Source organism: Ranitomeya variabilis, chromosome 3 (genome assembly GCF_051348905.1).
Source record: "Ranitomeya variabilis isolate aRanVar5 chromosome 3, aRanVar5.hap1, whole genome shotgun sequence".
Classification (NCBI taxonomy): Eukaryota; Metazoa; Chordata; class Amphibia; order Anura; family Dendrobatidae; genus Ranitomeya; species Ranitomeya variabilis.
In genome coordinates, this window is record NC_135234.1 from 646504738 (window position 1) to 646530882 (window position 26145).

The 26145-nt window shown below is 42.0% G+C and overlaps 1 protein-coding gene across 1 annotated transcript in view; it reads left to right on the forward strand.

The window, feature by feature from the left end:
• LRP1 (LDL receptor related protein 1) overlaps nucleotides 1–26145 on the forward strand; it is a 379537-nt gene that overhangs the window by 271229 nt on the left and 82163 nt on the right. The window contains exons 41-52 of the mRNA XM_077297715.1: nucleotides 3929–4300; nucleotides 9267–9456; nucleotides 10224–10428; nucleotides 13922–14114; nucleotides 19317–19442; nucleotides 19692–19820; nucleotides 20669–20788; nucleotides 21116–21229; nucleotides 24229–24378; nucleotides 24547–24669; nucleotides 25669–25785; nucleotides 25865–25993. Of these exons, the coding sequence (XP_077153830.1) occupies nucleotides 3929–4300; nucleotides 9267–9456; nucleotides 10224–10428; nucleotides 13922–14114; nucleotides 19317–19442; nucleotides 19692–19820; nucleotides 20669–20788; nucleotides 21116–21229; nucleotides 24229–24378; nucleotides 24547–24669; nucleotides 25669–25785; nucleotides 25865–25993 (1968 nt within the window). The remainder of the gene's footprint in view (nucleotides 1–3928; nucleotides 4301–9266; nucleotides 9457–10223; nucleotides 10429–13921; nucleotides 14115–19316; nucleotides 19443–19691; nucleotides 19821–20668; nucleotides 20789–21115; nucleotides 21230–24228; nucleotides 24379–24546; nucleotides 24670–25668; nucleotides 25786–25864; nucleotides 25994–26145) is intronic.

Below are 26145 nucleotides of genomic sequence, written 5' to 3' on the forward strand. Positions count from 1 at the left end.
AATATACTCTAGCTAAGAAATGTTGACATTTGCTCAAGTCTGAATAGAAGGAAGAGTTTTGCCTGTTCTCCTATTAGGGTCCATTCATGCACTATTTAATCAGGATTTCGGAACAGATTTTGAGCCTAAGTCCACATTAAATTGACTGAAAATTTGCATCTAATGCAAGCAAATACATTAATTTATAACCAGATCACATATTCCAGAAAAAAAAATTTTTGTCCAAGTTACTGAAAAAAAAAAACATACTTGAGAAGAATAGGATTTTTTTTTTCATTGAATGGCATTTATCTGTCTTGGCATCCACTTGCTTGCATGTCTGTAAAAAGAATGTACGCCTTGGATTTCTCTTGTAAATACATGTTAATTTGCCGCAAGCAATTTTTTAAAAATTTTGCCTTATAGTTCTAGAGATATTGGCCCTTTTACTTAATGCTAATTTTTCTATTCTTTACCAAATGGGCTGGCTTGAAGGCAAGTCCAGAGGTGTATAAACCTAAATAGAAGGAAATGCCAAAATCCGAAAATAAATAAATACCTACGAACAAATCAGACAACCCAAAACAAATTTGTTCAAAAATTAGACAAAGACAATCCAAATGTATTAAAATATTGAAATTTTATTGTTACAACCAAAAAAACATAACACCATAAAAGTAGAAAAAGCTAGGAGAAAATAAAAACTATATATACAAAATACTAGATGAGAGGGGTAATGGATGTGCCAAGTGTTTCAACAATTAATTCATAATATATTATGACATATTAATCCAAAATGATGCAATGTAAAATATCAGGTATAAATCAATATGAATTAAACAGAAACCACTGCATGTAGCCTAGGGCATAAAGGGATATGAAACAAGTGCTGTGTGCAGAACATGATGCAAATACATAACATGATCAGGTTGAGAAGCTACCGTATTTTTCGGACTATAAGACGCACATTTTCCCCAAAAAATGTGGGAGGAAAATGGGGAGGTGCGTCTTATTGTGCGAACGCAGGCTTGCCGGGGGTTGCGGCAGTGGTGTAGCAGCAGAACCGACAGCAGCAGAGGTGTGGCGATGCTGCGGCGGTGCGTAGTGCACCTGAGCAGGGTCTCTTCCTCAGGATGCCAGCGGGAGAAATGTGGCGATGCCGCGGCCCGGCTCACTGTGGACACCAGGCCGTGGTGTCGCCACATTTCTGCCGCTGGCATCCTGAGGAAGGGACCCTGTTCCATGCTATGCTTCACTGTCGACACTGGACGGGACTGCAGCATTCCCCCACTTCTGCCTCTGCCAGCTTCCTGAGAAAGGGACCATGCCTTCTCTGATCCCGCTGTACCGCCGCCGGCCCTCAGTTAAAATGCCTTAAATTCGGACAATAAGACAGACCTCCATCTTATAAAATCCTTTTTCTGCTATTTTCCACCCCAAAATTTGGGGTGCGTCTTATAGTCCAAAAAATACGGTGTGTGTATATATATATATATATATATATATATATATATATATATATATACAGTTATATGAAAAAGTTTGGGCACCCCTATTAATCTTTAGCTTAATGTTTTATAAAAATTGTTTTTTTTTGCAACAGCTATTTCAGTTTCATATATCTAATAACTGTTGGACACAGTAATGTTTCTGCCTTGAAATGAGGTTTATTGTACTAACAGAAAATGTGCAATCTGCATTCAAACAAAATTTGACAGGTGCATAAGTATGGGCACCTCACCAGAAAAGTGACATTAATATTTAGTAGATCCTCCTTTTTCAAAAATAACAGCCTCTAGTCGCTTCCTGTAGCTTTTAATGAGTTCCTGGATCCTGGATGAAGGTATTTTTGACCATTCCTCTTTACAAAACAATTCCAGTTCAGTTAAGTTTGATGGTCGCCGAGCATGGACAGCCCTCTTCCAATGATCCCACAGATGTTCAATGATATTCAGGTCTGGGGACTGGGATGGCCATTCCAGAACAGTGTAATTGTTCCTCTGCATGAATGCCTGAGTAGATTTGGAGCGGTGTTTTGGATCATTGTCTTGCTGAAAGATCCATCCCCTGCGTAACTTCAACTTTGTCACTGATTCATGAACATTATTGTCAAGAATCTGCTGATACTGAGAGGAATCCATGCGTCCCTCAACTTTAACAAGATTCCCGGTGCCGGCATTGGCCACACAGCCCCAAAGTATGATGGAACCTCCACCAAATTTTACTGTGGGTAGCAAGTGTTTTTCTTGGAATGCTGTGTTTTTTGGCCGCCATGCATAACGCCTTTTTGTATGTCCAAACAACTCAATCTTGGTTTCATCAGTCCACAGGACCTTCTTCCAAAAAGAAATTGGCTTCTCCAAATGTGCTTTTGCATACCTCAGCCGACTCTGTTTGTGGCGTGCTTGCAGAAACGGCTTCTTTCGCATCACTCTCCCATACAGCTTCTCCTTGAGCAAAGTGCGTTGTATAGTTGACCGATGCACAGTAATCTGCAGCAAGTTGATGCTGCAGCTTTCTGGAGGTGGTCTGAGGATTGTCCTTGACTATCTCACCATTCTTCTTCTCTGCCTTTCTGATGTTTTTCTTGGCCTGCCACTTCTGGCCTTAACAAGAACTGTACCTGTGTTCTTACATTTCCTTACTATGTTCCTCACAGTGGAAATTGACAGGTTAAATCTCTTAGACCGCTTTTTGTATCCTTCCCCTGAACAACTATGTTGAATAATCTTTGTTTTCAGATCATTTGACAGTTGTTTTGAAGAGCCCATGATGCCACTCTTCAGAGGAGATTCAAACAGGATAACAACTTGCAAGTGGCCACTTTAAGTAGCTTTTCTCATGATTGCATACACCTGGCTATGAAGTTCAAAGCTCAATGAGGTTACAAAACCAAAAAAAGTGCTTTAGTAAGTCAATAAAAAGTAGGTAGGAGTATTTAAAACAAGAAAATGATAAGGGTGCCCATACTTATGCACCTGTCAAATTTTGTTTGAATGCAGATTGCACATTTTCTGTTAGTACAATAAACCTCATTTCAAGGCAGAAACATTACTGTGTCCAACAGTTATTAGATATATGAAACTGAAATAGCTGTTGCAAAAAAAACAATTTTTATAAAACATTAAGATTAATAGGGGTGCCCAAACTTTTTCATATAACTGTGTATAAATATATATATATATACACACAAATATATTGGATAACATTTTTTATATCAAGTTGGATAAATTTATATTAAACAGTCGATCAAATATAAGCCAAATATATTGCACACATCCACATTGCATAATGCCCAAATACAAAAGACAGCAAATTAAACAATAAATGCAAAATACGCTGTTAGGGTATATAGCCACATCAAGTAGGGAAGTGCATTGGATATTATTTAAGCCTGTATATTGAGCCTGATGAGAGATGGATACATACCAGCACCGTTAGAGCACACCACGTCCCCCTCCACAAACTCTCAACACACGTTTGGTGCCGCTTCGTCAGGGAGTTCATCTTATCTAGTATTTTTTTATATATAGTTTTTATTTTCTCCTATCTTTTCTACTTTTATGTTATGTTTTTTTGTTGTGACAATAAAAGTCCGGAGGTGTGCCTTTTAGGTTGCTTGGCTTAATTACCCTTTGAGCACCACCCCATTGTAAAGACCAATACTAAATCAAACCGCCCATATCTCTGGAACCCTATGGTGGATTGGAAAAAACAGTACTCAAGGGAGAAACGGAAATAAAAGAAAAACAAAAACTGGCCAGTTATGACCTGGTGATAGGTCCTCTTTAGTGCTCTTATTTTTTTTACTTAACATGATATTGTCGCAAACATGTAGAAACTGTGAACTCCATATTCTATTTTTTTAACTCAGTGCTCGAAAACAAAGTTGATCGCATGCGGCTTTTACAGCACTTAATGTCTTAGTTATGTTTTTTTTGCATTCTAGGAACCAATGTGTGTGCTGAGAACAATGGTGGCTGCCAGCAGTTGTGCCTGTATCGGGGCGGAGGTCAGCGTACGTGTGCCTGTGCCCATGGCATGCTTGCAGAAAATGGTCTAAACTGCAGAGAATATGACGGCTACCTCTTGTATTCAGAACGTACTATTCTAAAGAGCATACATTTATCTGATGAAAGTAGCCTAAACGCTCCGGTTAAGCCCTTTGAAGACCATGATAACATGAAGAATGTCATTGCTCTAGCATTTGACTATCGGGAGAGCAACAAAGGAGGCACACGTATCTTCTATAGTGATATCCACTTTGGGAACATTCAGCAAATCAACAATGATGGCACAGGACGCAAGACTGTAGTGGAGAGTAAGTGATTTGACCAACTGCTCTAAACTGACTGTCCATCTAATTGTGGATTGACAGACTTACATTTTCCTGACCACACAAGGGCTGCAGTTCCCTGTACAGCTGCTAACCAAGAGCACTGCTGTACAGGAAAAATATAGGGGTTCTGCTGCCGGATTATTGACAGGATCATGGTGGTGCCGGCAGTGAACTCCTAACAATCACAAAATGATGACGTATCATAGTAACATGCCGTCACTTTGTGTGTTGGTAATAACTAGTGATGAGTGAACCTGCATGGATAAGGTGTTACCCGAGCATGCTCAGGTGCTAACCGAGTCCCCGCGGCTCCATGTCTCACGGCTGGTTAGACAAAAGCAACACATGTAGGAATTGCCTGTTTGTTAGGCAATCCATGCATTTGTTGCGGCTGTCGAACAAATTAATCAAAAAAGTATCCCAACATAGGACTAATAAAAACTGCAGCTTCAAAAGAACAACCTTCACAGAGATCTGTGAGCAAAAAAATGAAATAGTTATGGCTCTCAGAATATAAAAAAAAAAACAAATCAAAAGAAAAAAACATTTTTGCAATTGATTTTCTTGTGCAAAAGTAGTGAAAGATAAAGCTATAAATAGGTTTCACTGTAATTGTACTGGCCCATACTATGAGGATTTTAGTTACTTAGGTAGGTAAATCTTTCTCTGAGCCTTTATTGGGAATACCGGAAACTATGGGTGTATGCTGCTGCCACCAAGAGGCTGGCACTAGGGATTACACTTACCGAAAAAGATGGCTCTTCCCCTGCAGATTACACCCACCTGCAGATAGAGGACTGAACCAGTTAGTGAGGAAGCAGTAGGAGAAGCTATACAACATCTAAGAACTGTACAGTAGAACAGACTAAGAAGTCATAGGCCCCAAATCATTCCGGAGGGCCGTAAGGGTTAGAGCTGTGTCCTGCAAAGAAGGCTACGAGAAAGAGATTTTATGGTGAGCACCCAAAATCCTCTTTTCTCAGTCGGGTTACAGGGGAATCCATGGGACATCCCAAAGTATTCCTAACATTGGGAAACAAAATAATGACAGAACAACAAATGTAAAGGGGTAACGGGGCCAAAACCCTACCCTACTAAAGACTGCATCGCCGTACTACCTAGACATGAAGGAATGAACTCTGTAAAATTACTTAGGGTAAGTTAGGGTAAGTTCACACAGGGCGTTTTTGCTGTGGTTTTTTATGCTAATTTTCAGCTGTTTTTTCAGTACCAGCAAAGCCTGTGAGATTTCAGAAATCTCATGCACACACATTGGGTTTTTTGTGTGATCAGTATTTTGTGCTTTGCAGCGTTTTTTGGACATAGGGCATGTCACTTCTTTCAGCATTTTTCCAACGTTTTTTCGGCGTTTTCCACCCATTGACTTGAATGGATGGTGAAAAAACACTGCAAATACGCAAGGTCGACTTTTCTTGCAGCGTATTTGCTGCAGAAAAGTCAAGGAGAGCCGGATGTGACGTCACACTCGGCTCTGCTACATCTAAATGGCAGGCTGAATGATGCGTCCATACAGCCTGTCATCCAGCAGAGCGGAGCCGATCCCCATTCACTTGAATGGGGGGTCCAGCATTACTGTGTTTGACACGCTGTCATATGCATTGTAGCGTGGCAAACACCGCTTCTGATCGGTGGGGAAATCATCCCCGCCGGTCACAGCCACGATTCCCACAGTGTCAGAAGACAGCGGGAGCACTCATCTGTGATCGGAGGTGTAAACTTCATCTCCGGTCACTTGTGTCAGCTGATGGGACTACTGATCCCATCATCTGACACCTGCCACAGCTAATTACAGTGACAGCAGGAGCAGCGGATGGGAGTTTTTATCTGCCGCTCCTGCGCTATAAATAAATTAAAAAAAAAACTGTGTGGGTTCCCCCCTAATTTTGATAACAAGCCAGACAAAACTCACAGCTGGGGGCTGCAACCCCCAGCTGTCACCTTCAGCAAGGCTAGTTATCAAGAATAGAGGGGTCCTCACACTTTTTAAAAATTATTAAAATAAATAATTTTAAAAAACACAGCGTGGGTCCCCCCCCATTTTTGACAACCAGTTTTGCTAAAGTTCACAGCTGGGGGCTGGTATTCTCAGACTGGTGAGGGGCCATAGATATAGGCCCCCCAGCCTAAAAATAGCAGCTGCCCAGAAAAGGCCCATCTATTAGATGTGCCAATTCTGGCGCTTTGCCCGAGTCTTCCCACTTGCCCTGTAGCAGTGGCAAGCAGGGTAATGAGGGGTTAATGTCACCTTGCTATTGTAAGGTGACATTAAGCCGGCTTAGTAATGGAGAGGTGTCAGTAAGACACCTCTCCATTACTAAGCCTGTAGTAATTAAAGGGTTAAATAAACATACACACAGAAAGAAAAAAGTATTTTAATGAAATAAAACACCACACAGTTTTGCAATCATTTTATTGTTCAGCCATTCCAAGCTAAGCCCTCGATCTTCTGTAATAAAAAAAAAGTACACTCCCTGATCCGTCGTAGTCCAATAAAACGAGTGTCCACGCAGTATCTGGGGGAGATAAAGCTTACAACCGGGAGCGATGCTAATGTGGCCTCTCCTGGCTGTAAGCTACTGGGAAATGAATGAGACGGAGCGGGCGCAGGCTCAGTAATGAGCGGTGACGTCACAGAGCCTGCGCTCCCTCACAGTCTGACCGGAGGTAACCTCTGCACCGTGGGAAAATTCCGGGGAAGAGGATACCGCAGGTAATTTATCGATCAATTCTATCAATCTATCTATTCTATCAATCTATCTATTCATTCTATCTATCAATGTATCTATTAATTCTATATATTCTATCAATCTATCTATTCCATCTATTCATTCTATCTATCAATCTATCTATTAATTCTATCTATTCTATCAATCTATCTATTCATTCTATCTATCTACAGGAAGTTGTTTTTTTTTTCTCTTTGAGCACTCAACTTTATTGGCATACACAAAGAAAAAAAAAAGCATGAAAAAACGCGGCAAAACGCACCTAAACCTGCGTTTTTTGGCGCAGGTTCTTTGCTGCCAAGATGATCAGGTTTTCCTGCAGAAAAAAAACGCCCTGTGTGAACTTACCCTTACAGAGCTACAGAACAGAAGCCTGATGGCGAAGGTCTCCAAGGCCCATGCCGCCTAGTTGAGCCTTAACCCCCTGCATTGGCCCTCTGTCATTATCCGGATACACTTCCAGAAAGGCAGAACGTATCCGGCATAGGGAGAAACTATGAGATCTCAATGAGATCCAGAAAGACAGAGAGTCTGAATTAGGCCGTCACCGACAGGAAGTGTGCTCTGACCATGTCCAACTTGTGGGAGGAACGAGGATCGCCTCAGGGAAGAACCCCCAGTAGGACATTTATAATGGTGTTTGGTTTTTTTCCCCGTGGGGTGGGGCTAATGTTGCAAGAAAAATAACACCTTCCGCCAAAAAACCCAAGGAGTGCGTCACTTCAAAAGGGGAAAATAGAGCAAAGTAGCAAGATGCCTGGAAATGGGTGTCCTCGCCAGAGATTTGATTCTGTGGGTAGGGTTTTCACTCTGTTCAATGGGTCACACTTCGGTGGGCGGGCAGCAGACAAGAGGCAAAGGACTGTCTGCGGTAGTAAAGGGTCCTGCCATCCAGACAGAAGAGGACACCACTTGCGCAAGTAAAGAATGTGCTCCACCTTTTGTCAGGATTAAAGAAAGGTTAATTCCGATCTGTTTCCCTAAATTAGAGGGGAAGAGAGAAGAGTAGTGAAAATACAAAAGCTTGTGGCCTGTGTCTGCCTCCTCGTGACACTAAGCTTAGCTGGTTTAGTTCCGTGGCTGTGGAGAAGCTGACTCTTTCTCTACGTGTAATTTTCAGTATCCGCCTCCCGGTGACAGCATACACCTAAGGTTTGAGATGTCCCCCAGTGAAGCGACCGACAAGACTGCACATTTATCCTGCTTGGACAACACATACAAAAAAAAAATATATAGAAAAATCAGTGCCAGAATTGCAAAAATGCAATAGAAAGTGATTAGGAGGACTTAAATTATGCAAAGATGGTTCCAATGAAAACCCTATCTTGTTTTGCAAATTAAAAACCCTCATATAGCTCCATTGATGGAAACTTATAACTCTCAGAATTTGTTGACACAAAAACAAGAAGTTTTTTTTTTTTTTCAGTATGTTAATACTTGTGCTGACCCAACAAATAAAGGTAACACTTCATTTGTGCAGCTCAATGGAGTGAAGTTTTAAATGGCAAAAAAACCCAGAATTGCTGTTTTTTTCCCATTAGTTAGATATTTTATGTGTACTCCAAAAAAAGACACTAACATATATTCTGCAAAAACAAAAAACAAGCACTCAACAGCTATATTGATGGGGAAAAAAGATGGCTCCTGGAATTCAGCAAAGAAAAACAAAGATGTGTAGACATTAAGGCCAAATTAGGCCTCATCCACGGGATCTTTTTTGCTACCTCATCTAGGACCAGCACAATGTAGGCAAAGAGACCCTGAATGCAGCCACATATCACTTAGTTTACTGGATTCAGCAGTTCTAACACAATCAGAGTTTGATTTAGCATGAAGCAGAGCTGAGAAAGCAAACCCCGCCCACACCAGGCTCTCGGTGTATGTAGCTGTAGACAGTGAGCTGCTTATCACGGAAGGGGTGGAGTCTGACTACAAGGCAGTAATGATAAGCTCCTGGTGCTAAAACAATCATTACAGCTAAAAAAAATCACAGAGCTTGTTAAAAGAGGCATTGCTGAAATCTGTGTTTTAACCCCTACAGCATGCTGTCTTCAGATTACATAGCAAAAACCTGCTGACAGATTTTCTTTAATAACTTAATTCTACTACATGCATAGAACATGTAAATGTACACTGGAACATTTCCGGAATGTCAGAATAGAGGAGCAATGATGACATCTTTATTCTGTATGTCCTGACAGATGTGGGTTCAGTGGAGGGGCTGGCATACCATCGTGGCTGGGACACCCTGTACTGGACGAGTTACACGACGTCTACAATCACCCGCCATACTGTTGACCAAAGCCGTTTTGGGGCCTTTGAGAGAGAGACAGTAGTGACCATGTCTGGAGAGGATCACCCTCGTGCCTTTGTCCTGGATGAATGTCAAAAGTAGGTGATGCCTTACTGCTAATTTAACTCCTTATTAGCTAATATTCATAGGTCGGAGTCATTGCGGGTTGTTGGGGGGTAATTTTGGCCAAACTCCCTTGATAAAAGCGATGGATAACTAGTTTATGGATTCTAAGAGGAACATTTCTCCTTGTGAAGCGTTGAAAGTCTTCATAAGGAGACTTATAGGCCATCAAATATGTAAATATCCTCTTCAGAATGAAAAAGGACTAGAACTCCAGTGCCATCTATTTAAGATATCAATCCTAAAAGTTAATATCAATCCTTTAAAGAGGCTTACCACAACTTAGGCTAAAAATCCAAACCGGACACTCCAATTACAGACATGTGTTTGGGGGGATGCTAAGCATGATGTTTCTTTTAGCTGTATTTGAGGCCCCTGACAGGGCATTTAAGGGACCCATTAAGTTTTTTCCTAAATCATTTGATTGAAAGGTCAATATTGAATTTTAGGATTACATCCCCCAAAAAATGTGTCTGCAAACACATTACAAACATGTGCACCACTTGTCAATTTTTCATTCACTTCTGGTTTTGGCGCACAAATACTGATGTAAAATACTGAACACGTGAATGTGGCCTACGTTTACTTATTTGTGAGAGGTTTTTATATCGTATGTTACTGAGATCCTTTTTTACTTTGATGTTGAAGAATGATCTTTCTCGATAACTGGTTAAAGTAGGGCTGTGGATGCCCAGTATTAATAAGGCCTTAATATACATTTCTCTTTTTGTTTCTTTTATAGCTTTATGTTCTGGACCAACTGGAATGAACAACACCCCAGTATTATGAGGTCTACGCTGTCAGGTAGCAATGTCATTATAATCATTGACCGTGACATCCGCACCCCGAATGGATTGGCCATTGACCACAGGGCGGAGAAGCTGTACTTCTCAGATGCCACCCTGGACAAGATTGAGCGCTGTGAATATGACGGAACTAACAGGCAGGTAAGTAAGCTGTAGGGAGTCTTAGGCCATAATAGTTGCATTCACTGTGTTTTTTAGGTGTTACCTCGGGACTAGTGTTGAGCGATACCGTCCAGTATCGGCCGATACCAGCAAAGTATCGGATCCAATCCGATACCGATACCCGATACCAATACAAGTCAATGGGACTCAAGTATCAGACGGTATTCCTGATGGTTCCCAGGGTCTGAAGGAGAGGAAACTCTCCTTCAGGCCCTGGGATCCATATTAATGTGTAAAAGAAAGAATTAAAATAAAAAATATTGCTATACTCACCTCTCCGACGCAGCCTGGACCTCAGCGAGGGAACCGGCAGCGTTGTTTGCTTAAAATTTGCGCGTTTACTTCCTTACTTGAAGTCCCGGCTTGTGATTGGTCGCGTGCCGCCCATGTGGCCGCGACGCGACCAATCACAGCAAGCCGTGACGTAATTTTAGGTCCTTCAGGATTTTAAAATTACGTCACGGCTTGCTGTGATTAGTCGCGTCGCGGCCACATGGGCGGCACGCGACCAATCACAAGCCGGGACTTCAAGTAAGGAAGTAAACGCGCGAATTTTAAGCAAACAACGCTGCCGGTTCCCTCGCTGAGGTCCAGGCTGCGTCGGAGAGGTGAGTATAGCAATATTTTTTATTTTAATTCTCTCTTTTACACATTATTACATTAATGTTGTTTCGATACCGATACCCGATACCACAAAAGTATCGGATCTCGGTATCGGAATTCCGATACCCGCAAGTATCGGCCGATACCCGATACTTGCGGTATCGGAATGCTCAACACTACTCGGGACATTATTCAGGATGGGGCTGGAAATGACAGAAATGACCTGCAATCCTTATCACTTCTTCCAGCTGTTCTCTCAAGTGTGGAAGTTTGGGGGCACTGCTAGACCTAATATGGGGGCACTGCTAGACCTAATATTAACCAACAGGCCAGACCGCATATCAAATATAAGGGTTGGGGTCACTTGGGGAATAGTGATCACAAAATAATAAGTTTTCATGTATCCTTTAATAAGATGTGTAGTAGGGGGTTGACAAGGACACTAAAGTTCAGGAGCGCAAATTTCCAACGGATGAAAGAGGATCTTGGTGCAATTAACTGGGACGATATCCTGAGACATAAAAGTACACAAAGAAAATGGGAGACGTTTATTAGCATCCTGGATAGGACCTGTGCTCAGTATATACCGTATGGGAATAAACATACTAGAAATAGGAGGAAACCAAAATGGCTAAATAGAGTTGTAAGGGGCGCAATAAGTGACAAAAAGAAAGCATTTAGAGAATTAAAGGAAGTAGGTAGTGAGGAGGCATTAAATAAATACAAAAAATTAAATAAATTCTGTAAAAAGCAAATCAAGGCAGCAAAGATTGAGACAGAGAGACTCATTGCCAGAGAGAGCAAAAATAACCCCAAAATATTCTTTAACTACATAAATAGTAAGAAACTAAAAAATGACAGTGTTGGCCCCCTTAAAAATAAAAATGGGTGAAGTGGTGGATGAGGATGAGGAAAAAGCCAATATGCTAAATGACTTTTTTTCATCAGTATTTACAAAAGAAAATCCCATGGCAGCCAATATGACTAGTGATAAAAATTCCCAATGAAATGTTACCTGCTTAACCCAGCAGGAAGTACGGCGGCGTCTAAAAATCACAAAAATGTACAAATCTCCGGGCCTGGATGGGATACACCCCCGAGTACTGCAGGAATTAAGTACAGTCATTGATAGACCATTATTTTTAATCTTTAAAGAGTCCATAATAACAGGGTCTGTACCATAGCAAATGTGGTGCCAATATTCAAAAAGGGGACAAAAACTGAACTCGGAAATTATAGGCCAGTAAGCTTAACCTCTACTGTGGGTAAAATCCTGGAGGGCATTCTAAGGGATGCTATACTGGAGTATCTGAAGAGGAATAACCTCATGATCCAGTATCAGCACGGGTTTACTAGGGACCGTTCATGTCAGACTAATTTGATCAGCTTCTATGAAGAGGTAAGTTCCGGACTGGACCAAGGGAACCCAGTAGATGTAGTGTATATGGACTTTTCAAAAGCTTTTGATACGGTGCCACATAAAAGGTTGATACATAAAATGAGAATAATGGGGATAGGGGAAAATATGTGCAAGTGGGTTGAGAGCTGGCTCAGGGATAGGAAACAAAGGGTGGTTATTAATGGAGCACACTCGGACTGGGTCGCGGTTAGTAGTGGGGTACCACAGGGGTCAGTATTGGGCCCTCTTCTTTTTAACATATTTATTAATGACCTTGTAGGGGGCATTCAGAGTAGAATTTCAATATTTGCAGATGAAACTAAACTCTGCAGGGTAATCAATACAGAGGAGGACAATTTTATATTACAGGATGACTTATGTAAATTAGAAGCTTGGGCTGATAAATGGCAAATGAGCTTTAATGGGGATAAATGTAAGGTCATGCACTTGGGTAGAAGTAATAAGATGTATAACTATGTGCTTAATTCTAAAACTCTGGGCAAAACCGTCAATGAAAAAGACCTGGGTGTATGGGTGGATGACAAACTCATATTCAGTGGCCAGTGTCAGGCAGCTGCTACATAGGCAAATAAAATAATGGCATGCATTAAAAGAGGCATAGATGCTCATGAGGAGAACATAATTTTACCTCTATACAAGTCACTAGTTCGACCACACTTAGAATACTGTGCACAGTTCTGGTCTCCGGTGTATAAGAAAGACATAGCTGAACTGGAGCGGGTGCAGAGAAGAGCGACCAAAGTGGAGCTTACTCTTACCACATGGGTTTTTTTTGCCTTCCCCTGGATCAACATGTTAGGGCATGTTAGGCTATGGGTTGAACTAGATGGACTTAAAGTCTTCCTTCAACCTTAATAACTATGTAACTTTGTAAGTTGGTCCCTTTCCATAGGATAGGGAAGAACTTCTGAATTGCTGGGCTCTGACTGCTGGGACCCCCACAGATCTTCAGAACTGGGTCTCTGAAGTCCCCTGTTTGAATGGAGTAGTCGATCATACACTTCTCTGCTCTAGTCAGTCCTTTAGGAGTGCTAAAGAAGCTGTATTCGGTCATTGAGAGCCACAATTCTTGGGATCAGTAGGGGTCCAGGCAGTCGGACCCAAGAGATTGGGAAATTAGCTCCCATTCTGTGATAAGGGAACTTACTATAAACATCCCATACACATTTGATGAAAATAGGCCAAATCCACTGTTTTCGGGTTGACTGACTATCCACCATGTAATGCCGCTGTACTAGCTGGCTTGCAGTAGCTTTTTCCTTTCTTCCTGTTAAAAACAAACGAATGCTCGGTCTCGTGTATTTGGTGTACTTGGGAGATGAAGCTTTCTGCTGAACAAACCCTCGTCTGACAGTGATGTCACGTGTATGGCCGACATTATTTACACGTTTTTTCTCTATTTGTTAGATTTTCCTCTGTTGATAAGTAGTATCTGTGTTCTTATTTCAGTGGATATTAAAATCTGACCCCGTCCACCCCTTCGGTCTAGCTGTATATGGGGACTACATCTTTTGGACAGATTGGGTCAGACGCGCAGTTCAACGTGCGAACAAGTATGATGGCTCAGATCTGAAGCTCCTAAGAGGCGACATCCCGCAGCAGCCCATGGGCATTATTGCTGTGGCCAATGATACCAACAGCTGTAAGTAGCAAGTTCTTTTGTTATTGCTGATATTGATAGCAACAGGCTCCTCACATCCACCCGGAGGAGTTATTGCTGGAACTGGCTCTGTAGCAGGCAGCCATCATGGCTGGCAGCCATCATGGCCGACTCTCCCATACTCGGGAGAACTTGCTCAGTAGAGCGCTCCTGTGTTCTCTATGAGAGCCTTTGCCAGATAAGTCTAGCAGCGGGTTATCTCTGGGGGAACAAAAGGATCAGTAGGCAGGTCAGATCCTTAACTCTTCTGAAAATCAATTGTTTAGGCCCCCCATACTCTGCCAGCATTTGTCTAATGTGTATAGAGGACTTAAAAGGGTTGTCCCACCAGCAAAGTACATTTTAATCATAGATCCTGAAATAAAAAGGAAGTTCCACAATTGGATCTATTACTATTTAGCTAGATTCCCTATCAGTATGTCTTTGGAGTGGGAGGAAACCAGAAAACCCAGAGGAAATATTTGCAGATGTTGTCTCTGGTGGGATTTGAAAACAGGACCCCAGTACTGCAAAGCAACAGTGCTGCCCACGTTGAGTTAATCCTGTCCCTGTGCTGAGATAATCTTATAAATGTTCCCCTGCTGTGTACTGTGTAATGGCCGTGTCTGCCCGTGCAGGAACATGGCCTGATCATATCACAGCTCCTAGGTAGGAGGTGAAGCATAAAGGCCCCGTCACACATAGCGAGATCGCTGCTGAGTCACTAGTTTTGTGACGCAACAGCGACCTCAGTAGCGATCTTGCTATGTGTGACACGTACCAGCGATCAGGCCCCTGCTGCGAGATAGCTGGTCGTGTCGGAATGGCCTGGACCTTTTTTTGGTCGCTGAGGTCCCGCTGACATCGCTGAATCGGTGTGTGTGACACCGATCCAGCGATGTCTTCACTGGTTACCAGCGTAAATGTAAAAAAAAACAAACAGTACATACTCACCATCTGATGTCCGTCAGGTTCCTTGCCGTCTGCTTCCTGCTCTGACTGAGTGCCGCCGTACAGTGAGAGCACAGCACAGCAGTGACGTCACCGCTGCGCTCTGCTCTCACTGTACGGCGGCACTCAGTGAGAGCGGGAAGCAGACGGCAAGGGACCTGACGGACATCAGATGGTGAGTATGTACTGTTTGTTTTTTTTTGGTAACCAGGGTAAACATCGTGTTACTAAGCGCGGCCCTGCGCTTAGTAACCCGATGTTTACCCTGGTTACCCGGGTGCTGCAGGGGGACTTCGGCATCGTTGAAGACAGTTTCAACGATGCCGAAGTCGTTCCCCTGATCGTTGGTCGCTGGAGAGAGCTGTCTGTGTGACAGCTCCCCAGCGACCACACAGCGACAAAACAGCGACGCTGCAGCGATCAGCATCGTTGTCTGTATCGCTGCAGCGTCGCTGTGTGTGACGGGGCCTTAAGTCACTTATGATAAATGAGTATACAGACAGAACAGTGGGGCTGGCAGCTGCTGCTTTCTGAGGTAACTCATTTCCCTGACTGTGGTAACACAGGAAAATGTTTTCGCTGTGTCTCCAACCCACTGAGCTCATCATTAAGTCAGTGACAACGGAGCGCCAGCGGCCGCTGATCTTATACAGCTCTGGCAAAAATTAAGAGACCACTGCAAAATGTTCAGTTTGTCTGATTTTTCTCATTATAGGTATATTTTTTAGTAAAATGTAAATTGTTCTTTTAGTCTATAAACGTCTGACAACATGTTTCCAAATTTCCAAGCAATAAATTTTGTATTTTTTTTCTGAAAAGGAGAAATGGTCAAAATTAAAAAAAAAAAAAAACCCACAGTGCTTTCAGACCTAAAATAATGCAAAGAAAAGAGGTTCATAATTATTTAGAAACAACAATACTAATGTTTTAACTCAGGAAGAGTTCAGAAATCAATATTTTGTGGAATAACCATGATTTATAATCACAGCTTTCATGCGTCTTAGCATACTTTCCACCAGTCTTTCACACTGCTTCTGGCGCAAACATTTAAGCAGTTCTTCTTTGTTTGATGACTTATGATTATCCATCATCCTCTTGATTACATTCCAGAGGTTTTCAATGGGGTTCAGGTCTGCAGATTGGGCTGCCCATGACAGGGTTTTGATGTGGTGGTCTCTTCATTTTTGCTAGAGCTGTATATCACTGACTTGATCTATGATGGCTCGCATGATTGGTGCCGCAGCAGAAACACTCACTCCTATGAAAAAACAGACAGGGAAATGTTACCTCAGAATGTAGCAGCTATATTCATGGCTGAAGGTGTTGGCACCCTTGAAATTGTTCCAGAAAATGAAGTATTTCTCCCAGAAAATTATTTCAATGAAACATGTTTTGTTATAAACATGTTAATTTCCTTTGAGTGTATTCGAACAACACAAAAAAAAAAAAAAAAAAACAGAGAAAAAAAGTCACATTGGACATAATTTCACATACAACCCCAAATGTGGGCATGATGAAATTGTTGGCACCTTTCCAAAGTTGTGGGTTAACAACTTTGCTTCAAGCAAGTGATGCTCGTTCAAACTCACCTGTGGCAAGTAACAGAGGTTGACACAATCTTTGCATTGTGTATCAGTGTGGGCCGCATTAAGAATGGAGAACAGAAAGAGGAGAAGAGAACTGTCTGAGGACTTGAGAACCAAAATTGTTGAACGATATAAACAATTTCAAGGTTAAAAGTCCAACTCCCGAGATCTTAATTTTTTTTGTCCATGGTGCGCAACATATTCAAGAAGTTTACAACTAATGGAATTCTAGCTCATCTCCCTGGACGTGGACGGCAGAGAAAAATTGATAAAAGGTTGCAACACAAGATTGCCCGGAGGGTGGATAAGCAGCCCCAATCAAGTTCCAAAGAAATTCAAGCTGTCCTTCAGGCTCAGGGTGCATCAGTGTCAGCTGGAAAGATCTGCTGACATTAGAATGAAATGAAACTCTATGGCAGGAGAACAAGAAGGACCTCACTGCTGACTCAGACACAAAAAAAGCTAGACTGCAGTTTGCAAAAATGTACATAAGCCAAAATCCTTCTGGGAAAGCGTCTTGTGGGCAAATGAGCCCAAAATAGTGCTTTTTAAATCACATCATTCTACTGTTTACCTAAAACAGAATGAGACCTACAAAAAAAAGAACACAGCACCTACAGTCAAATATTGTGGAAGTTCAAAGACGTTTTGGTGCTATTTGGCTGCCTCTGGCACTGGGTGCCTTGACTGTGTGGAAGGCATCAGGAAATCTGAAGATTACCAATGATTTTGGGTTGCAATGTACTGTAGTGCCCAGTGTCAGAAATCAGGAGCTGTGGTATATGCTAACCATGAACCAGAGCAGGGATGTCAAACTCAAATACACATTAAAAGCTTGGACAAAGTCGCCGGCAAACCTTGATATTTATTTTAAAAAAAAAATGTCTACAATTGAGGTAGTTTTTCAGTTTCATCAGATATAATGTTTTACTTTTTCATATGGAAACAAACTTAAAGGGATTGCCCAACAAAGTACATTTTAATTAATAGATCTTAGAATACAAATTTGGAATAATATAAGATGTTATGTAAGAGCAGTAAAAAGCATGTGGCCTAATTTAAATATGTAATAACAAAGGCTATAAATCCTTTAGTAATACAAATAATAAAATATGATGTAAACAAATGTGCCCACAAAAACAGTAAGATACCCCCACAGTGCATTCTTCCACAGTATGCATGGCATGATGACCCTACTGTAACCCCCTTCACTGAATCCCCCCCCCCCCGACAAAGAATGGTTACCTCATCACCTTATAATTCTCCAACTGTGATCCCCACACAGTCCTCAATACAGCATAATGGCCACAAAAAGTGCTCCATACAGTATAATGGCCCCACATAGTACGCCGTACGGTATAGTCGCCCCATTTAGTGCTTCATTCAGTATAATGGTCCCAAATAGTGCTCCATTCAGTATAATGGGTCCCACATAGTGCTCCATACAGTTTAATGTGCCCCAGATAGTGCTCCATACAGTATAATCAGCCCCACATAGTTCTCCATACAATATAATGGGACTCCCCCTTCTCCATACAGTATAATGGGCCCCACATAGTGCTCCATGCAGTATAATGGGCCCCACATAGTGCTCCATACAGAATAATGGGCCCACATAGTGCTCCATACAGCATAAAGGGCCCACATAGTGCTCCATACAGTATAATGGACCCTATATTAAAAGAATAAATACTCACCTCTGCCCGCTCCTACGCTGCTCCAGTCTCTTCATGGTGTCTTCAAATCCTTCGCACAACTCGGTACAGTGGGCACGTTGTAATGACATCATTGCTGAGACGTCAGACACAGTGGGGAAATGATAGGAGAGGAAGCATCAGCTGACGCCCCTTCCTCCATCTTTCCTTTCAACTGTATCCTAGATGCCAATATAGTTGAAACTGCAGTGCCAGGTGAAAGTGTGATACTGGACAGGGGGTCAAGCCTGGCGTCGCGGGCCAAATATACTCACCCTGCTGGCCAGGTTTGACATATGTGAACTAGGGCAACTCTGTACGGTCAGACACAGCCATTACACAGTACACAGCAGGGGCACATTTCTAAGATTATCTCAGCACAGGAATTTTTTTTTAACACATCCAATAGTGGCACTTATTGTTATTGCAATATCTATTGATTAAAATTTACTTTGTTTCTTAAAAAAAAAAAGCCTTTAAGTATATATGGGGTTTACCATACAGAATGTGCTGATCACTGTAACCAAGAAAGCTGGCCATTCAGCTATGTGCGTTGGTTATTCTTACTGACAACCAGTGCTGAGTTGTGCTTTATACCTGACCCATTGTGTTCAGACAGGATGCGAGTTCCTTTATATGAAGAGAGCTGCTGAGAACACCTAGTATATAGCGCCACCTACAGGCTAGTTGAGTATATCACGATTATTGAAGGATCTGTTTCTTTCGAGATTTGGGAATTGAATCATAACTTGGGGTCACAGTTTAAAAATGAAATTGTGTCCAGTGTTACTAATATAATATTATTATTATTCACTTTTATATCAATGCAGATTTTTTTTTTCCATCACAAATCCTGGAACTTTTTTTCCTACTCAGTAGATTGCACAGATAGCGGGGAACGTGTGCATTGCATAGCCTTCATTACTGAGATTTAGCTGTAATATTAATACACATCGTTTTGCTTTCTATCCAAGGTGAGTTATCCCCGTGCAACACCAACAGCAGTATATGTCAGGACCTGTGCCTGCTCACCGCCGACGGCAGGGTGAACTGCTCCTGCAGAGGGGATCGGATCCTGCAGGATGATTTCACATGCAAAGGTAACGCAATCTACTATATATATATATTTTATATGAAACGATTTCTCTAGACACGTTGTAAATCAGCGCATGGCTTTCTTTATTTGAACAATCTATCTAACAATTTGAATGAATTATTCCCATTTGGTAGTCAAGATTATGATGTAGAAAGCTCTCTAGTGGTTGATACATGGTCCTATAGTCTGTAGTGGCCTCAGATCCTTAGGTAGCTCCATCCCTAGTGTTTTACCTTCTTCTTCCTTTCAACAGCCCAGAACTCCACCTGCAATCCCCATGACGAGTTTGAGTGTGGTAATGGCGACTGCATAAACTACAGCCTGACCTGTGATACCGTGGCACATTGTAAAGACAAGGCAGACGAAAAGCACTCGTATTGTGGTGAGCGTGCAGCTTCTACCCACTGCATTCCCTACATTACCCTACATTACATCCCTGGACTTGTCACATATCAGATGTGAAGTAATCCAGATGTTGCATTTATGCAACCATGTGACTCATTAATTTAGGTTCAGGATACAGTATATTTGCACGATGCATGAAAGTATATATTTATTTCTTCACAAGATTCCACAGTACAACTTGCACGCATTAATAAATAGATCTCTTGAGGCTGGTGTACTTACTTTGAAAATCCATGTCTTGGCTGTATGAACCTGATATTAGGATATTCATAAAATGCTAGTTTTTAGATCAGGCAGGAACACATTTAAAAAGTATTATACAACCATTCTGACCTGGATTATCAAAGTAAGGACAGCAGCCTCACCAGGTCTGAGATCTATTTAATAATGTGCACACTTTGTTCTGTAAAATCTAGTGACATCACTTTTAACGCGGGTATTTACCTGGACATTTGTGGAAATTGGTTTCGGTATGGATGGAAGATGTTACTAGAACTTTACTGACAATTTTGAACTCAATAGAGACAAATCCGAGAGCTATGGGTTCGCATGCAGTTAGTGTGGTGATGAGTTGTGCCACAGAACAGATCTGCTCTGCTGCGTCCCGATAGTAGCATGTTCCAGAAGTGGAAATGTTCCCGTTAGTTGATACCCTGCGTTTCGTGCACAATACAAATCACTCGGCGCGAGAAGTTGTCAGTTTACAGAACACAATGGTCGGGTCTTTTGTTTTCCCATTTCCAATGCCATGATACCGTCAGCTGCCAGGCTCGGTAGATTACAAAGTGCCAGTAACTCCTCTAAGAAATGGTGCGTTGTCCACAGCTAATCGCCGCTGTAAGAAGGGTTTCCGGCACTGTGTGAATGGACGCTGCATCTCTACTGCCAACTGGTGCAATGGTCTGGATGACTGCGGTGACAACTCCGATGAGATATCGTGCAACAGTGAGTATGTCCAACCGGCCGGGTGTTACCCCTTCCTCGAATTCAGTCTGATCCTGTTTTCAGCTGTGGATTGTAGTACAGTTTTTCATAAAATAGCCTTTCTGAATATTTCACTTGTATACTCTCAGCCATTACAACATCGGTCCATTTATGAGCACCAGATGTTTCTCTGGGTTGTAATTCAGTTTGTGTCCTTGAGAATGTTCTTCATGGATAATCATAAAAATATGAGTAGAGCAAATCCATCAGATGGCTATGAAAACAGGGATAGAAAACTCTCTTTTGCCATTTCCCAGTGTTACTAGTGGTCCATTCTTTGTATTACAGAGACTTCGTGTGCCCCAGAAGAGTTCCGCTGCCGGGATGGGAGTTGTGTTGGTAACTCGAGTCGCTGTAACCAACTTATTGAGTGTGATGACGCCTCCGATGAGATGAACTGCAGTAAGTAATATGTCGCTTCGTCAGCGGGAACCTCACAGATGACTATGGGACATGGGCATAATGGGCTCTCAGGAACTTAAAGGAGTTCACTAGGAATAGAGAAAAAAAATAATCATTAGGAATAGATTCCTGAATAAATAGCAAATTATAATCGTCCGTCTTGAGAGGTAATCACTATTCAATTAAACGTACTGACACCTTTTTACACTGATAGAAACCTGTCCTAGAATGTTACTGGGACACCTGCCTGTGAGCATGTGCAGTGTGAAGCTTCTCCGCTGTGACCTGGGGTATATCACCAATAGAACAGAAACCACAAGCTAAATAGGAAAAATACAGGATTTTATTAATACAGTAAATGGTGTGAACAATCACAAAAATGATGGGGCAACATACAATGAGGCTAAAGGGTTGGAACACCTGTACACAAAAACATATAAATCCCCTACAGTCCCTACATTTATACTGTGTATGTCTCTCTCTCTCTCTCTATCTCTCTCTCATCATATGCTAAATACCAGGCATCAAATGTGGAAAACATTAAGCCGACACCAAAAGTGATGGCAATATGTAGAAGAAACTATATTGAAACCACAATGGGATTAATGTGACAGTAACTGGACCAGATCAACAGTAGTACGAATGCCTGCAGAGTTTAACAGTTCATCACAGAACAGGGATATATCTATGGGGAAGAGAGCCAGGAATCCACCACTCCCAACGCGCGTTTTCCTTGAAATGCTTTGTCCAGCATATACAGGTCCTTCTCAAAAAATTAGCATATAGTGTTAAATTTCATTATTTACCATAATGTAATGATTACAATTAAACTTTCATATATTATAGATTCATTATCCACCAACTGAAATTTGTCAGGTCTTTTATTGTTTTAATACTGATGATTTTGGCATACATCTCCTGATAACCCAAAAAACCTGTCTCAATAAATTAGCATATTTCACCCGACCAATCAAATAAAAGTGTTTTTTAATACCAAACAAAAAACCATCAAATAATAATGTTCAGTTATGCACTCAATACTTGGTCGGGAATCCTTTGGCAGAAATGACTGCTTCAATGCGGCGTGGCATGGAGGCAATCAGCCTGTGACACTGCTGAGATGTTATGGAGGCCCAGGATGCTTCAATAGCGGCCTTAAGCTCATCCAGAGTGTTGGGTCTTGCGTCTCTCAACTTTCTCTTCACAATATCCCACAGATTCTCTATGGGGTTCAGGTCAGGAGAGTTGGCAGGCCAATTGAGCACAGTAATACCATGGTCAGTAAACCATTTACCAGTGGTTTTGGCACTGTGAGCAGGTGCCAGGTCGTGCTGAAAAATGAAATCTTCATCTCCATAAAGCATTTCAGCCGAGGGAAGCATGAAGTGCTCCAAAATCTCCTGATAGCTAGCTGCATTGACCCTGCCCTTGATGAAACACAGTGGACCAACACCAGCAGCTGACATGGCACCCCACACCATCACTGACTGTGGGTACTTGACACTGGACTTCAGGCATTTTGGCATTTCCTTCTCCCCAGTCTTCCTCCAGACTCTGGCACCTTGATTTCCGAATGACATGCAAAATTTGCTTTCATCAGAAAAAAGTACTTGGGACCACTTAGCAACAGTCCAGTGCTGCTTCTCTGTAGCCCAGGTCAGGCGCTTCTGCCGCTGTTTATGGTTCAAAAGTGGCTTTACCTGGGGAATGCGGCACCTGTAGCCCATTTCCTGCACACGCCTGTGCACGGTGGCTCTGGATGTTTCCACACCAGACTCAGTCCACTGCTTCCTCAGGTTCCCCAAGGTCTGGAATCGGTCCTTCTCCACAATCTTCCTCAGGGTCCGGTCACCTCTTCTCGTTGTACAGCGTTTTCTGCCACATTGTTTCCTTCCAACAGACGTACCATTGAGGTGCCTTGATACAGCACTCTGGGAACAGCCTATTTGTTGAGAAATTTCTTTCTGGGTCTTACCCTCTTGCTTGAGGGTGTCAATGATGGCCTTCTTGACATCTGTCAGGTCGCTAGTCTTACCCATGATGGGGGTTTTGAGTAATGAACCAGGCAGGGAGTTTTTAAAAGCCTCAGGTATCTTTTGCATGTGTTTAGAGTTAATTAGTTGATTCAGAAGATTAGGGTAATAGGTCGTTTAGAGAACCTTTTCTTGATATGCTAATTTATTGAGACAGGTTTTTTGGGTTATCAGGAGTTGTATGCCAAAATCATCAGTATTAAAACAATAAAAGACCTGACAAATTTCAGTTGGTGGATAATGAATCTATAATATACGAAAGTTTAATTGTAATCATTACATTATGGTAAATAATGAAATTTAACACTATATGCTAATTTTTTGAGAAGGACCTGTACATGATTCAATTTTTTTTGCCCATTGAAACTGATTGTGGTTTTAGTTGTGTGACACAAAGATAGCCGACCAATTACTATTCATCTATACAGACAACAGTCCGGACTCTGCGCTCATTGCACAGGACACTGGATGAGACTGTGCTCGGGGGGGATACACTGCACAATGGAGACACTTGGAGACACAGCACCGCCCCTGAAACGAGCATCACTGATGATGGGGACAGGAGCTGTGACAGTGACCATAGATTCTGCCCCCCTGATGATGACGATTCATTTCCACCAGTGCGTGCTGGGATACTCAAAAAAAGCATCAGAGAGGAAATAGCCAAAAAAATACAAAAGCAGTTAGTGTAGTCAGGGAACGGTAGGGAATTTTTTAAAGCAAGTGTATTAGAAAATTGCTTAGAATTATGGGACTAAATAGATAGGGACGTAGGAGAAAAATGCTTTGCCTTCGGACCACCCCGTTAAGACCCCTGGAATATATTTCAGACCCTATATGTTTTTTGGATTCTTTGTGTCTGTCAATCCCTTTTAGTTCAGTAAGTTTGCTTCCTGGATGGTTGGTACCAAATGTCCATCCATCTGACCATACCGTCCTAATTGCTTATGTTTTTCTGGCCCCTAGACATCACGGACTGCAGCAGTTACTTTAAGTTGGGCGTCAAAGCCGCAAGTTTTCAAAGGTGTGAGAGGACCTCTCTCTGCTATCTCCCCAGCTGGGTCTGCGATGGATCAAATGACTGCGGAGACTTCACAGATGAGATGAACTGTCCAGGTACATGAAATAGAAGAAAAGTTAAAATAAACAATTTTTAGGAATGCAATGTGGGTTATAGTGATAATAATGATAGCTATACTAAAGCCGAAGCCACCTGCCAAACAAATGCTTTTTACTTTGCTTTGAAAACTTTTGGAGACTTAATGTAATTCCACATTTCTCTAGGAGTTCGCAAGCCGCGGTGTCCAGTGAATTATTTTGCCTGTCCGAGTGGACGCTGTATTCCTATGAGTTGGACTTGTGATAAGGAAAATGACTGTGAAAATGGAGAGGATGAAACACATTGCGGTAAGGAACTGAAAGGGATCTGTCGCCTCAAATAGTGGTCTTCTAGAGCACATTTTTGGGAAAAATAGTTTTTCAGGATAAAAAAAGGAAAATACTTAAATCCGTTATTTAAATAGATTTTTCCAAAACAATAATGGCTTATCCTAAGAATCGTCCTTCATTTTCTAATGTGGGGAGGGTCCTACCCCCAGTAAGTACAGTAGAAAAGAAATAGCCTTCAAGTATCTCATCCATTCACACATTGCAGTATTGTCCATACAAACATTGCATTTATTTAGTCACTTATCTATATTTATTTTTTCATTTAGTTTTCTAGAAAAAACCTTTACACGCACATAGTGCCTTTCCATTGTGTGTGGTGCCGAAGAGTCTGGTGGATAAAAGTCTTTCAGCAAAACTTGACTTGTTTCCTTCTGCTGATCATGAGGCATCAGGGGTTGAGCCCCTGTAGACCTTATTATCGTGGAATACGCCTTTAGAGCGTATTTGTGTCACTAATTTTTCAACACTTTTACTGCAGCTGCTTGTAGATGTATGTCATAGTGCTCATAGGCTGCCATGGTTCTCGGCAGCTTGTCTTCTGTTTACACAGGACGATGTGATGCCGAGAACGATGATCTTTTAAGCAGATCAAAAGATCATTTCACCTAACGAACAAGATTTTTGACCTGCATCCAGTTTACTAGGAACACTTGTTCCCGATAATCGTGCAGTATACATGTAGCTTTAGTCAGCATGAGATAAGGAGGAATTGGCAGTGTAGCTCTTATGGCACAGGTTTAAAATCTGCAGTATAACATGTCCATTCCTTGAGGTGGCTGCCACCTGAGAACCAGGCTGGGCTGGCAGGCAAATGTGAAGATTTACTGAAGTGGACCATATAGGCTGAAGAGGACCATTTGGGCTGCTGTTTGTTGTGCCTGATTGTAGATGGAGAAGATTCGTTCTCGTATTCACCAAGTTCCTTGGTTGAGATTTTGTTTTCTTTCTTTTGTACAGACAAGTTTTGCACCTCCATGCAGTTCGAGTGCAATAACCACCGCTGTATCTCCAAACACTGGGTGTGCGATGGATCCGATGACTGTGGGGACAAATCTGACGAGGACATCCGTTGCCGTAAGTCGCTGCCCAACGTTTTGCATCCTTGTTTTTCATCAGAGGTGAATGTTGGCAGTAATGCTTTGTTGTATTTTAGAATCTGCTACATGTAGCCCTGAAGCCTTCCAGTGTCCCAGTACCCATGTGTGTGTACCCCGCCGCTGGCTGTGTGATGGAGATAAAGACTGCCAAGATGGAGCGGATGAAAGCGTCCATGCCGGCTGTGGTGAGCAAATTTCTGCACCTTGTTCACATCTGTTCTTCGTATCACAAAACCCCTGTAAAAGGCCATCAATTTCAGAAAGTTACTCCTGATGAATGCAGAATTTCTGTGATGGAATATCTGTCTCCATATACAGGTCCTTCTCAAAAAATTAG